The following is a 15,680-nucleotide window of genomic DNA, read 5'->3' on the forward strand; positions in this document are numbered from 1 at the left end:
TGTTCTCCTAAAATCTATTACGCCAAAAATACAAGTCTTTTCACTCCAATTTTGTCAACATTTCTCAGAGCTCTTTCAGCCACCTCCCTACACACACACACACACACACACACACACACACACACAGGCACCAGCAGTATCTGTATTTGTAACTATCTATGGTTGCAAAGGAGGACTGTAGAAAAAGCAACTACATGATAACCAAAACGCTGACTTCTATTATCTACTGCACCACATGCCCACACATACTGCACCAATGGCTTCAATTCATAACAGCAATAGCAATGAAGGTACAGAAAATCCATAAAAAAGAATGCATTACTCACTGGGTTTTATTCTTTTGCTTCCTCAGCATGTAATTCTTTATGGTTTACAATGCAGTAGATATGAAATGAAACATTTTCCCTTTCCCTTTTTTCCACTGATGCTGCTGTTTGAATACCACTAGACACCAGGACAATAGGCAGGATCAGCTTGAACATTAAGAGCAAATATTTAATGGAAGACTGGTTATCCTGTTCTCTCTCCCTTTCACATCTCTGCCTCATGTATCTAGGCACGGGTGGTACTGGCTCCCTTGGGAGGCTGTAGCTAGCAGCTGAGGCACAAACTAAAACATGGCATGGACGTCAAGGAGCTGATGTCACACACACACACACACACACACACACACACACACACACACACACACTTCTGCAATACATCTCACAACTCTGACAAAGAGCTCTTGGAAAGATACAAATGAATAAGAAAACAGTGACAGCTAAAAGATACTTGTGTTACATAAAAAAGGAGTAACAAAAATGAAAACAGCACCAAAAAATTGACTCAGTGTAGACAAAAATGGGATCACTGTCATGTGAAGTGATAAGATTGCCACTTACATCTCACATTTTGCATCAAGACAGCAGCAAGTCTGTAGCTTGCAGCAAAAACAAAACTTTATAACAATGTTTAACTTCAAATCTGAAAGAACAGATGACCTACCCAAAAAAAGTTAAAATATTTAAAATTTTGAAGACTGGTATAATGTATACTGCTCTGGCATGTTACTTCATCAAAAAAAAAAAAATCTTCCATTTTTATAAGGAAATCAATATCTGAGGCTCCAGGGTCAACAAATGCTGGCATCACCTAGGGAAAGGGAGGCTTCTCTGGGAAAAGATACAAGCTATTTCAGAAATCCTACCACCTCACCCTTGTAGCAGCACTACCATTCTGATTTATGTGAAATGGAATAATTGTCCTGCTGAAGGTGAAAGTTACTGTGGTAACTATAGCAGCTGTACATGAAGAAGCCAGGTCTGAAGGAAAATTCCAAAAGAGAGTGTAGGTGGATCATTATAAGTTCAGGAGCTAGAAAACTGTGTGCAACCTATTTTACATTAGAATGATGCTGCCTGGAAAAAGATGGCCTCTCAAACAAGCACTAGAGAAATCTTTGATTAAGAAGTTTTTTTTCCCCAAAAAAACTCTTTGTTCTTCAAATACAGGGTAAAATAGAATTAAATAACTTTTGCCATAAACACTATATTTAAATTGCAGTATGAAGAAAGATGCAAACAGAACTGGGTTTTTAAGTCATATTCTTTATTTTAATAATGGATTACAATAAACTAAAGTTTTGCTCACTGGGACAACCTTTAGCACATACCATTTTTTCCATGAGTTCTAGGCAGACTCCAATCACACTATTGTATTTCAACATACTATACAGCATAACATGAATATAAATCACTCAAAATAAAAAATATTTTCTGCAATCTGTAGAGGTAGTTGGAGACAGAAAAAAAATTTTAAACAAAAATCACAGAATATGAAGTCCACTTCAGCGCATCACAGAACACTATAAATAGGTACTTCATGACCTAATATGAACAATATAGACCAAAGCACTAAAAATTAGACGGATTTGAAAATTCAGTTGTTCTTCATATACTCCATTCCAAAAAGTGTCCATAGTTTTGTACAAATTGTAAAACACAGTTGACAATGACAGATTGCTAATATAAGTGGCAGTCTATTTTGATTTAGTGGAGAATTAATTTTTCACTTGTCCATGCAAATAATTTGAAAGACAAAGCTAAAAACTCTTATACAGTTCAATTTAAACATGGTATGCTGTAAAAACCACTTTTTTAAAAATGATTTAATACAAGAATACCATAAAGATGCAAGTAAGATAAATGTTTCAAAATGTTGGTTTTATTAATTAGAATAGTTTTAAATCTTGTAACTTTCTACTACAAACATTTCCCATGTCACATTTTGCATGCAAAAAAGCTAGCAGGCAAACAAAACAAAATCCAAAGTATATTTTAAGATGATGTAAAAAACTTAAAATACTGTTCAGAGTAACCCACTTTCATGTAAGTGATTTTAAATAATCAAAATCACCAATATTAATAGCACTTCTGGTATAATTGTATAATGAGGATTCTAGCTGTTTACAAGCAGCTAAGAAGCTAAACACATCCATTTATGCTAAATTAGTGTTGATACAATCTAACATATCAACACTAACAATCTAGATAGTCAAAACCAGCTCACAATATCAGGTTTCCATGTAGGTCCCATAACTGTAAGAGACAATGTGTACAAAATTGATTCATTACATCTTTAGAAATCTGATTGCAAACAAATCCCTTACCAAGCACATCCTACTCAACAGGCTTTTCAAACGATCAACGTGTAATTCAACAAGATTAGTAAAACAGCACAAAACTGAGCACTCTTCATATCTACCAGGAAAAAGGTCAACTGAATTATGAATCTCTATAGATTAATATAGTTTCTAATATGGAGTGGTACAGTCAGGACATCTATGAATTGATCCTGAAATATTCAATGTCCTAAAATATCCAAGTTATTTTAATTGCGATTATATTAAATTGGAACATTTCTAACATGTCACTTAATATTTGCACATACTTTGTTCACTTCCACTTTCTCCCTAAAGGTGTTCCAGAATTATCAGATTAAACCAATATTCTTTTTACAGTTTTTATTAAAATATTAACTCAGTACTACTGAAACGTAGAAGAATCCCTAAAAATACAAAACCTCAAATTACATTTGGGAGGGATTAGGTGACTCAAGAGATGTCACTAGTTTGAGACAAGCCCAGATAACAATGATGAAAAGTTACCATCTGTTGGCTAACACAGTGAGTTTATGATGTCAAGTCAAATTCTTAGAAGAAAAAGGCAATCCACATCACAAAAAACATTAACCAGCTGACACTCTCAAAAGTCCACAAGAAAGTCAAGGACTGAATAGACATGAAAAGGGAATCTTCTTCTTACCTCTAGAGGTCATGCCTCCAAGACAGGGTTAGTTTGTAGGAGGAAGCTTCAACTACCAGAGCCATGCTGTCACTTGTTCTGTGGACAGAAGACTTCAGTCGCCTTTAACAAGCACTCAAGGGCCAAGTGTAACCCTCCTCCTCATGATCTATCTAATGCAGTGGTTCCCATCCCATGGCCCTTGGGCCAAAAATGACCTGTCACTTCGCTCCCACTGGCTGCAGAAGGGAGCGGCTGCCAAAGGATCCAGGCAGAGTGCGTTGCTGCAGGGCTACAAGATTGGTGCAGGCTCCTTGCTGCAGCCAGTGGGCCGGGAGATCAGTGCTCCCCTCCCCCTGGATCTAGCAGGGAGCACAGCAAAGCTCTCCAACCGGGTCCCTAGGCACTGGGGTCTCTGCTGGAGCCAGGGGGAATGGAGCATTGATTTCTCATCCCCTTGGCTGCAGAAGGGAGCCACTGCCTAGGGATCCAGATGAAGTGCACAGGGCTACACGACGTGTGCCGTTTCCCTGCTGCTGCTAGGGGACAGGATATCAGTGAGGAGAATTCCTGCCGTCTGGCTGCACTGGAGGGGAGGGGGGAGTTTGCTGGTGGAGTCTGGCGGCCCTTCAGGGTTGTAAAACTGAGATCTGTGGCCCTCGAACCAAAAAGATCGGGAACCACTGATCTAATGGATTCCTTGCCAGGGTAAGTGATGTGCAGTTACATGCAGAAGAAGAAACAAGGCATGAGCAGGCCAGGAGGTACTAAATATACGATAGAGTGGAGACTGCTCCAGCCCATGTGAAGGTCAGCAGCCTTTCGAGGTTGGAAGAATTCTTCTCTCTCGCATCAGCTCAGTGCCCCACCTGGCTATTTAGGCCAGGGATTGGGCTGCAGAAGATTTGAGCCTAAATTTATTCACAACTCTATTTACAAGAGTAATCACTTCAGCTTACCTCTTCTCAGTCACAATAATCTAGGATTTAAGCTTATGTCATGTCAAAATTAACTTTAAAAAAAAAATCAAAGGAAAAAAATCATAGTAGTAGGCAATTCTACTTTGAAAAGTAACTATGTAAAAATGGAATTATGATGATCCCTATTTACTGTTTCAGTGTTTCTAGATCAAATTTGCTCAGTTTACAAGTAAAATTGTGTTTTCTCCCCCACCCCCACCTGCCAGCCTTGTCTACACAGCTGCTGGAAGTACTCATTCCTAGCTCAGGAAGACACATGCACTCTAGCCTGTGTGCCAAAAACAGTGTGGACACGACAGCACAGGTGGCACTTCAGGCTAGGCACCTTGACCCCCTGCATACATACTTGGGCGGCTAGCCAGAGACCTATGCAATTCTAGCCACACTTATTTTCAGCGTGCTAGCTTGGGTGAAGCTAGCATGTGTACATCTATGTGAGCTGGTGATCCCACTTCACTGCTGCTTTGTGAACATACCATTCACCTAGAATCTGAAAAATCAAGGTGGGTTCTTTCGGGTTCACACAATAAAGATGAACTGAATTTTGATTATGTAAATTTGTTGATAATGTGCCAGTAAGAATAGAATCTAGCTCTTCTATCTGAATTGGATCTGCAGTAAAAAAGCAGATAGAAAATAAAATGACTGAACAGACACAAGGAACAGATCTATTTGAGAAAATGTGCCATTTTGCAGTGTGGTTGTAACCATGTCAGTCCCAGGATATCGTGGAGACAAAAATCACATAGTGGCGTCTGCAGCGCCACATGTACTGCCCCCCCCCCAGCAGATAAAGAGGCAGCCTGGGGAGGGTTGACTCAGCAGCACGAACTGCACGCACCTGTCTCCAAATAAGGGGATGAAACAACCTCACCTGCTGGTGCATGGTCAGCAACTGCCCGGGAAAACTGTAATCACCTGGTTAGCTGGTCCATACCTGCCTAGGAAATCATGAGCACCTGGTTGGCTAAACGCCAAGCCATGACCTTAGAAGGTCATGCAGCAAATAACAAGCAATGGGGCTTAGCCTCTGCTGACCAGGGGAAACTATAAAAGTTCAAACCCAGGTGGCAGAAGGCAGAGAGGAATTGAATCTACCTGGCATCCTGCATGTCTCCTGGTCGTGTCGGCTTGGCAGGCTGACGCACCTTCCCCAGCCCGCTTCGCTGTGAACTGATCACTCACAGCGGCTCTCTCCCGTCTGTAGTATCTAAAGCAAATGGCAACTGAATTTGGCCAGCATGGTATACCTGTATATAATGTTTGTGAGTATGGATTAACTGTTTTCCGTTGTGTTTGTCTTGTAACTTCTTTGGGGAACTCCAAAACTGGGCACCCTAGTGTCACATGCTGGCAGCCATGCGTTGATCCAGGAGAGATCACAAAACGCTAAAGTCTTGGGTGGCGCATTTTGTCCTTTTGCGCACGGAGTTCTCCTGCCCTTTGCTATCACTGTTTGCTGTGCAACTGCTTGCTGTGAAACTGTTTATTATAGAAATAGAACTGTTTTATTATAAGGATAGGATTGTTTATTGTAAAATAAAGGGTTTATTGATTAAGCAAAACCCCAGAATCATCACTGTCTCACTAACCCCCCATATCCCAAACCGAACCTATCAGTGTTTTTCTTTCCATTTCCACAGATACTAGAAGAACGCTGTGTGACTCGAAAACTTCTCTCTCTCACCAACAGAAGTTGGTCCAATAAAAGATATTACCTCACCCACCTCATGTCTCTAATTTTTAGGTAGTGACTTTTCAGATCAGAATCATACTTTACGTTTGTTTAAAATTCTCCCCTGCTGTTTTCTTCTTTAGGTAACTGTCTCTTCCCCAGGTTAGTTAAGATAACAGCTTATTTTGTGTTATCATACTTTAGGGGCAAAATCTTATTTGAGATTAGTAATAATATGGTTTGGTACAACATGGGATTTCTTCTTAACTGTGGCTCAACATCTATATATCACAAATAACCTTCATGCTGAATTTGAAAATTTGCTGATCTTCTGGAACTATCAAAACTCAAATAAGTTCAGTAGGCTCCAGTTGATGAGCTGTACTAATGTAGGTACTTTATTTTCAGAGCACCTGATAGCTCACAAACGAGTGGGCTATGAAAAAGGAAAACATTTCAGAAATACCTAACTTTGAATTAATCTACACTGAATATTGGTTTGAGGGCTAGCTGATTGTCAGTACAACTGGGAGAGAGTGGTATTCTCTTTTTACTGATGAGGGGATCTGAAGCAGAAAGTGGTGAAGTGATTCGCTCAAGGTCACAGATCAGTCCAGTAGCAGAGCTGGGAATCGGCTTCAAAATTCCTAAAACCCAGTCCTTAGTGCATGCTGCCCTTGGCTTTTCTGTACTGAGGCTTTGGGTGAGTATTTTGCAAGATTACTAAAAAACAACTTCATGAAAAAAAATTCTATATCGCTTGAAGAGCCCTTCACATATGTCAACTGAGATTTACCTATTTTGGGATCTGTTCCAAAACCTATTTAAACCAATGGAAGTCTTTCCACTGCTTTCAGTGGACTGGATCTGGCCACAATTAGCTTTATAACTCAATTATATTCCTGTTCCTCAGTTTCTTCACTAGAGCATCTAACCAAACTATTGGAATTAGTAGTGTTTAATTTTTATGCTAGAACTGACTGCTGAAAATCAGTGTCCTTCTGTTCACACTGAACTTGACTCTTTTTCAGGTGAAGTGCAGTACTAATCTCTGCACAATTCTATAATTTCAGCTGGCTCTTTATTAGAGTTCTTTTATTGCAATATGCAAATACAAGGGACATCCATTAGTTCCCTAATCACATTCTTAATACCTTTCAATTTTGATCCTACGTAAGACTGAAAAACATGGTGGTGAAAGACCCAGGACTGAATGTGTAGACATGTCTGACTTTGCTTGTTTTACCAATAATTTTATAGTAAACCAAACAATAAAAATCAACCATTGGCTGCTCATTTAGAGATAACTGCTTCAGTGAAGGATGAGTAGTCAGTGGACTGATAATGGAAGATAGCAACACTTATCTAAATCTCTGATGCAAAATTCTGCCCTAGTTGGTAATGGTAGAGTGCCAGTTATTAAACAGTTGTCTAATCACTAAAAAAAAATATCTATCACTGGCCCTTTTGCATGCAGTCTCAGAGACCAAAGGACTGCATGGACATGGATACTGAACTATCTGCACACGTAAGTGATCACTACTAAAATAGGGTTAAACCAAAGTAGCAAGGCAATGCACAAAAGCTTTCATGGTCATTGCCCACACTGTGTCTGTTCTATAGATAACCAGTTTAAGTTTCCAGTTGCATATGTAAACCTAACACCTTTCATGAGCACCAGGTTCAATTTAGGAAAGAACAACTGCTAATTCAAATGTCAGAATAAATAGTGTTTAAATGATACAACTTGCAGCAAGAATATATCCTGGGCCATGAGCACACTATCTGGAGTGATCAGATGATGTTTACATCTAAGAAAAGTCCTAGTCACATCACCTATATATTGCCAACAACTTGCAAATCTAAAATAGATATTGACATTAAAATTAAAAAGCCTATGGAATTTCAACATACTGTTTAATATGAACCCACATCCAGCACTTCAAGTTTAACCTTCAGAGGCCCGTATCAAAGCCAGGCCTCATTTTCTTGCACGTCAGCAAAGTGCATTATATGATACAGTGAAACGAGAGAGAAACCAAACAAGAATTAAATCTCCATAGAGACAATGGAGGAAAAAAACCCCCTCATAACTAAGAAAAATATAATAGGTATGATGACTTCAATATAATGGTGATGAGTGCCTTATAACTATCTAGACAGAATTCTTCTCACAGACCATTCCACTTCATTTTGAAAAGGGACTCTAAAGACCATCTAGAAATCTGGTTTTTTGTTTTTTACATTCTAAATAATCTAGGTTTTCTGAAACCTAAAGAAAGTGTCTAAAAGCAATTTTTTTAATACTACCAGAAGTGTACATAACATGTCCTATGTAGTATAATTAAACTTTTAGAAGGGAGAGATTTTTCAGTATTGCACACTTACTCATAGTTTCTTATTCTGATCGATAGAACCTTCTTTTTGTAATTCAGACGGAGCCAGAGCTACTAAAGGCAACACCCGTCCAAATAATGAGCTTGGTACAAGTACATCTTTCATCCACTGCAGCTCAAGATTTAACTAAGAAATCTAAATCAAATACTGCTATTTTGTTATCTACTTTACCTTACTCCACTTCCTACAGTGCAACGGAAAGTTAGGCTACATTAAAACGATCCTCAAAAACGGGCCCATTTTTAAAATCCCGTTATTTATATATGAGAAAAGAGAATTGTCCACATTATCTTACTTTTTGCCAACTGCATATAATTACCACATTTATGCACTGCACTCCAATGATAAAACAAATTCTGCTTTTTTGAATGAATCACAGTGTTGCTTTATATTACAAAACTGAAGCAAATGAGTCAAAATATTTTATTTTCCCAAAAGTTTTTATTACTTGACTTACTCTGTCAATTTGCTTTTACAAAATAAGTGTTGAGGAATATTCATCTTTAATGTATTAATTATCTACAATGGTGGCCAGTAGAGTCAACTTTTGCCAATAGTTAATTTGCAGTGGTACCTGAGATATTGCATTATGTCCCTCTATTTAAAGTAAATAACTGCAGCACCTTAGATAAAGATTTGAAAGACTACAAATATCCTGTAAATATTTAATTGAAAATATCTCTGCTTGCTACCTGTATCTGTGCTTCATACAGGCTAGCACATTTGGTATTTATCAGTACAGACATCCATAAAATACTTCTGAAAAATAATCTATTCAAAATCAATCTATGCTATCAAAGTTGCATTTATAGATAAGACTGAAACTTTGACCTGTAATTACCATTCAGTTGTAATTTCCCTTGGATTTTAAGATATGAAGTTTGACTGGAAAAAGGAGTGCCAACTGTACCAGTATATCAGTCTATCTGAATGTTAAACCACTTGTTTAAAACTCAATAAATACAACCTTATCAGTTACTGAAAACCAGTATTAACTCTAGTTAGAATCTGGTGGCATTTTAATGTTATCTTCATCTTTTTTATATTCCAAACAGTACTTACACAGGAAAAGATAAACGTATTATTAACTAGACATCATAAGCTACTTCAAGTAAGCAAAAGTTTCTTACACGCAAATTTAAAAAGACAAAAAACACCCACAATAAAGATGAAGATCAAAGCCAAAAGACATTCTAGTACTCACTGTCTTCTCCTGGACATGGCATGCCTGGTCTCTCTGGAATGCTGGGAAAAACTAAAACAAAACAGACATTTACTACTGAAGCAATAAATTATTCCACCCAAAAAAAAAAAAAAAAAATTCTGGAAGTTGTTACTTTTTAAATTCTGCTCTGAGAAACAACTGGTTAAATCAGCTGCTTATTATGCCAAGATCACAATCAATTACTGTAGCAGCACCACTGTAAACTTAGGGCCTGACCTAAAGCCCACTGAAGTCAGTGGAAAGTCTCCCATTGACTTCAATGGACTTTGGTCAGACCCCTGTACAGCACCTTTGATTCACAGATAGTAAAGCAATACATAAATATCAATTAATCCATTCAACATCCTTATGTAGTGATGAAATATTATTATCCCTGTTTTACAGTTTGAACAGAGAGACAGCAAACTGAAGTGGTGTGTCCAAGGTTGAACAGGAAGCCTGTAAGAGAGCTAGAAACATAACCCAGATTTTCCAGCACGCAGTCCAATGCTTTCACCATTGCTTTTAAGGAAAATGAAGACCATGGGATACATATTTAGAAAGCCCAAAAGAGGAGGAAGGTAGTATAGTAGACATGCGACTCATGAAAAAAAATTGAAAATAGAAAAACGAATATGGTTTACATTAAGAATGTACCAATGAAAATTAGTTAGTATAATCATTTGTTGCATTATCCAGATCTGCTTGAAAAATTCAAGTTGTCAAAAGCTTCTATAATTAAGAAAAAAGTATTTTATTAAAAACACAATTTGAAATAGAGACTTAATAGCAAATGGTAATTTTGCCTAGATAAATAGTTGAAGATAAAAACAAAGCAATATATTTTAAATATGAATGAATTGAGCCCTCTCTACTAGTATCTTTCTCTCCGGCAAGCTTCTAAACAAATTTTTGATGGGGGAGTTATGAAGACAAAAAACAAACAAACAAACAAAAAAAATATCAGCAATGCCAACCTCCTAATTAAGAAACAAACCAACTTGCCCAAATACACCTTAAAAAAAAGGTACCATGAAGCCTACTACTCAAGCAGACTCCTAAGCCTACAATCAGATCCACACAGGCAGACTCCTGCACTTGTACACAGTCCCTCTTGCTTCATGGGGTTCCTTAGGGGATAGGAAAACATCTGTGCAGATCTCATTGCAGGTCTGGAGGGCTAAGAAGCAAATTCAGAAATAAAATGAGTTAAATCCCTCTAAGTTCAAAAACTGACAAGTTATATCAGCCCAGACTTGTTTCTCTCAAACGAATGGCTATACGTTTTTTAAAATTTAGATTTGAAAAGGTAATGACTTAATTGGTTAATTTTTAATATCAGTGACAGCATTTCATTTTTAATGTTTTCTTTAACTGCCGAGTTGGTTAAAAGGAAGTTATTTTCAGTTTCACATTCACTGAATTCAGAAAGAACAGACTGTGGCATAGTTAATTATTAAGCAGCCATCACCTTCATTGCTCTTTTAATCTTTCCCCTCCATCAGTAGTCAGTTCATCATAGGTTTAGCAGGATTCCAAAACAGTGTCTTTTTATAAGAGAGCAGGAATCACATTTGTAGTTACAGTAATTAGATTACAAAGGATACCAGCCAACATGATTCAGAACATAAGATGACTGCAAGAGTAGCTTGGAAGAAATCAGTCCAAAGAACATTTAAATGAACACATTTCCATGTTCCATACAGTGTTGAAGCTCAACATGTATTTATACTGGACAGGGCTCCTGAACTGCTTTATTCCTCACAAGAAATTAAGACAAAAATTGCAAAGTACTTGCCATGAATAATGAGCCCTTGATCTCTATGTTGACAATACAAACGGAAGGCTTCTTCCAGTTCCATCTGAGATGAGATAGTACACGGATCACCTAAAAAGGGGAACAAAGAAATATGCAAGCAAATTTATGACTATGGTATAGTAAGTTTAGGATTTAAGTGGTTAATTAGGAAAATTCAAGCAAAGTTATCATCTTATCCTGATAATTTTATTAAGACCAAACAAAATACAAAATTTTTCTCTTTTTAAATTTTCAACCAAACCGAAAGGATTAAAAAGAAAAAAAACCATATAGGCGTTACCAGATAGTTCTCTTAGATTGGTACATCGACACAAACAAGTTAAGTAAAATGACTAACTTGTACCCAGAGAAGGCCAAGCTCAGCATAGACAAGTAATTCACTCATTTGCTGAAAGAGCAATTTATTGTTGAAAAGCTCCTGTTGATTATGAAACAATATTATTACTACTATAGTACACCCTCACTATAACGAACCACTCAGGATCCAAGCCATTTGTTTGTTATAGCCAAAGGTTCATTATAACAAGAGAGAGCCATCGCAGGGTAAGGGGTTGGGGAGGGCTGACAGCTCCTCCAGCCCAGGCTGCAGCCATGGGGCTGGAAGTTGGATTCAGGGACTGGGTTCATTATATCCGAAGGTTCTTTATTATTATTATAGCAAGGGTATACTGTAGTAAATATTATGTTAGCATTCAAAGGCCAGGATTGGGTACCCCTTGTGCTAGACTAGACACTGAACAAGCATTGAGAGGTAATCATTACCCAAAGTGCTTACAATTTAAACACAAAGCATAGAGGATTAGGATACATATACGTGAATATGGTTAAGAACTGGCAGAATTGTTAATGACCATATTGTGTGGGTTTTTGCATTTACTTTTTAAATTAGGATTAGAGATAGGGAATAGAAAAAGGGAAAAAAAGTCACACCTGCTTGACCATGATCAGCAGGATGGATGTTGCAGGCATAATAGCAGAAGCGAGTCTTAAGGAACAATTTACAGATTAAGGTAGTGATTGTTCAGCTTCTGTGAGGGAGTTTTTCCTGTGCATAAAGTTTAAGGGAGAAGTTGTGTGATAGATTGTCAGCATTCCCAGCCTTCATTAAGTAAAAGCGAGAATCAACTTTAGGATAAGTTACTAGATCAGGCAGACAGGACAGGGCTGTTATGAAGAGCTTTAAAAGGCAAAGTCAAGAAGCCATTTAAAGCTCTCTATGACCTTCTCTACCAAACTATTTAGGAAAAAATTACAGGAGTTACAGAATATGGAAGAATGGGTCCAAGTACTAGACAAGTCTCACTCAGCCCATATTTGCACAAGTACCCATGAAATAAATACTTAGCTCTAAATTGAGACATCTTGCAAGTGCTCAAGGATTCATTACACTATGTATTAGTACCCCAAAAATATTTCAAGGCATGAACATCCTTACACTTAGTTTAACAAATAGAGAAGTAATAGATAACAGTTGGGGAGGAAATGTGCCTCAATCAGGGTAAGTTAGTGGACAACAATTTGACAAAAAATACTACTCTCTCTTCTTTAAAGAATTTTTAAGATCACACAAAATACCTAATTAGAACAATTGAGGATGAAATCATACCTGCACATTAAAACAACTGGTAGTTATCTTAAGATTTTGGGAATACTTTAACCAATCTTCATAGACTACTTTTAAACAATATTGTGCTCCATGGTTCTGAACTCTTAGAACCAGATATTAGCCAAAGTCCTGATAAGACTTCAGAGAACCACAGGGTGTTGTTCATCTGACTGGTATCACATCATGTAGTTCATCCCACTGCAAAGCTAGGGATTATTCCTTAGTGTGTTTTCTAGTCTAGGTTAAAAATTGCAAGCAATGAGGCTAGGATCAACCATATGGATGCACTTTTGCCCAAGAGTTAGTAATTTAATGAGATATGTACAAACACCTTATTAAAATATATCAGTATAAGTCCACTATTTAAAATGTCCCCAAAAACCTTAGGAGACTGAGTTGAAAGACTTTCAGAGTGCCTGGAGTTTACACCAAAGCACAAGGGAATTTTTAAAGACTTAAATTGTGTAACAAGGCCTTTCCAGGCTGCACATGAAAATATTTGTAGGTAGACTAAAGCAGAACTGTAACACCAGAATTAGGTGATCATGACTCTTGCCATTAACGTAAGTACTACAATAATAGCATCCTGCCACACAGAAAGCAATACAGGGAGAATTATATTGCAGGTCAGGCATCCATGCAGCTGGTGTGTGTGGAACTTTAGGGTGAATAGTTTACTCAGTTTGAAGTTTAAGTTTTTTGTCAAGACCACCAGACACACCCAAACCCCACAAAAACCACTGTATTTGGCTCTTAGGTGGGTTTTCATAAAATTATACAAATGTAGGGCTGGAACAGACCACAAGAAGTCATCAAGTCCAGGCCTGAGGCAGGACCAAGTGAACTTAGACCATCCAACCTATTTTCAGAAACCTCCAATGATGGGGATTCCACAACCTTCCTTGGAAACCTATTCCTAAGCTTACCTACCCATATAGTTCTTGAATCTTTCTAATTTCTCCAAAACTGCCCTCAAGTTTAGTGCCCAGAACTGGATACAGTACTCCAGCTGAGACCTCACCTGCACTAAGAGTGGCACAATTGCATCCATATCTTACACTTGTTTATTCACTCCAGAATGATATTTGCCTTTTTTGCAATGGCATCACATTCCTGATTCACATTCAATTTGTGAGCCATTACTACCCCAGATCCTTTACAGCAGTACCACCAACTAGCCAGTTATTCCCCATTTTGTAGTTGGGCATTTGATTTTTTCCTTCCTAACTGAAGTACTTTGCATTTTCCTTTACTGAATTTTATCTAGTTGATTTCAGACCAATTCTCCAATTTGTCAAGTTCATTGTGAATTCTAATCCTGTCCTCCAAAATGTTTGAAATCCCCCCCCAGCTTAGTGTCATCTGCAAATTTTATAAGTGTACACCTCACTCTATTATCCTGGTCATTAATGAGAATATTGAATACTACCAAACCCAGAAATGGCCCGTGGTGCTCCACTAAATACATCCCCCATTTGACACTGAACCCTTTAAGTAGTTTTACTAGAGACAAAGCTTTTTATCCGTTAAGTCACCAAACGTAAGGTAAACAGAATGCTACTTTAGAGGAGCATCTGTTTAAACAATCAGAGGCATTTAAGTTACATATAACAAAAATGTAAATCCACACACCACAGAGCACAAAAGTAATCTGTGCTAATATAATCTGTAAGGACTGAAGCAGCCAAAACAGCAGGCTGTCAAACTAACAGGAAAGGGTTTACAACACAGAAACAGACATTGGAAATGAGGTTTGTAAACAGATTCAGATACAAATTCAACTCAAGATTAAAAGAGGAATATGCTCATTAGTACAGCACCTGAAATAGTAGAAACCCATGCTCTTAACTCAAGTAAACCTAAAAAAACCCGAAGATACAAGACAGAAATAAATATTGTCACCATGTATATCCCTTCTTAGGGTCCACCAAAAGACAATGCATGAGTTACTTCCTCCTCTGATTAAAAGAATCCTTTTTATTAGTAACTAAAAAGTCCAAATGGTTGGGTGTAGATTACATTATTCTCCACACAACCCTCCTGATTAAACTGTTTCTCTCTTATTTACATAAGTGAAATTGAGGGCACAAGAAACTGAATGTAGCCCACTGCAGGTTCCTTAGGATTAGAATGGAAAGAAAAACAGTTCAATTCCAAAAATTCTCACTACATCCTTTCTTAAATCTTAAGATTTTTAAATGGCAATTTTGACTTGAGGATGTCCTTCTCCATTGTAGAGAGTTTGAAAATCCCACTCAGCTACTTGTTCACAATGTGAACTCTTCCTGGCAAGTGGAAAGATGAGCCACTGATTACTGCAGAAATTAAGGTTTTGTTTTTTTAAAGTTTCTAGGCCTTACAAGTATAACCTTTAAAATGTGAACAAATATAGTGAAGTTTTCCTCAGGCTGCATGCAGTTTTAATCGCCCTGCCACAATTTATTGGTTTGGCAAGCAGAGAAAGTCAACAAGACTACACAGTTACATAGCAGCTATTCAGATCCCAATGGGCAGAGAAGCGGTCAAGGATTATAGTAATGTTACGTTGCTGGTGCTGGGGAAGGTGGTGAGCTGCAGTGAAGGGAGACACTGAAGTTACTCACATGAGAAAACAAAAATGGATAGCAGGAATCTCTAGATTGCCCCTACTCACAGCAACCAGGCGGTTGTAGATGAGTTAAAGTTGTAGCTCACCGCCCCACCTTGCAGCTGTGG

General features: G+C 37.8%; 1 protein-coding gene across 3 annotated transcripts in view; it reads right to left on the reverse strand.

The window, feature by feature from the left end:
• The window catches only part of PRKCZ (protein kinase C zeta), a 146,772-nt gene that overhangs the window by 118,575 nt on the left and 12,517 nt on the right, over positions 1-15,680 (reverse strand). For 2 of the 3 annotated variants that reach the window (XR_010923481.1, XM_067567163.1), the window contains exons 4-5: positions 11,339-11,428; positions 9,541-9,591 (exon numbers count right to left, since the gene is read on the reverse strand). Coding sequence is in view for 1 of the 3 variants with exons in the window: in XM_067567163.1 (XP_067423264.1) it covers positions 9,541-9,591; positions 11,339-11,428 (141 nt within the window). In the remaining 2 variants the exon portion in view is untranslated. Of the gene's footprint in view, positions 1-326; positions 587-9,540; positions 9,592-11,338; positions 11,429-15,680 lie in introns of those variants that run through there. The other variant, XM_067567164.1, reaches the window with a different exon arrangement.

This window comes from Emydura macquarii, unplaced genomic scaffold (genome assembly GCF_026122565.2).
Source record: "Emydura macquarii macquarii isolate MOO-44397 ecotype Brisbane River unplaced genomic scaffold, CSIRO-AGI_Emac_v2 contig_2768, whole genome shotgun sequence".
In the NCBI taxonomy this organism is placed as follows: domain Eukaryota; kingdom Metazoa; phylum Chordata; order Testudines; family Chelidae; genus Emydura; species Emydura macquarii.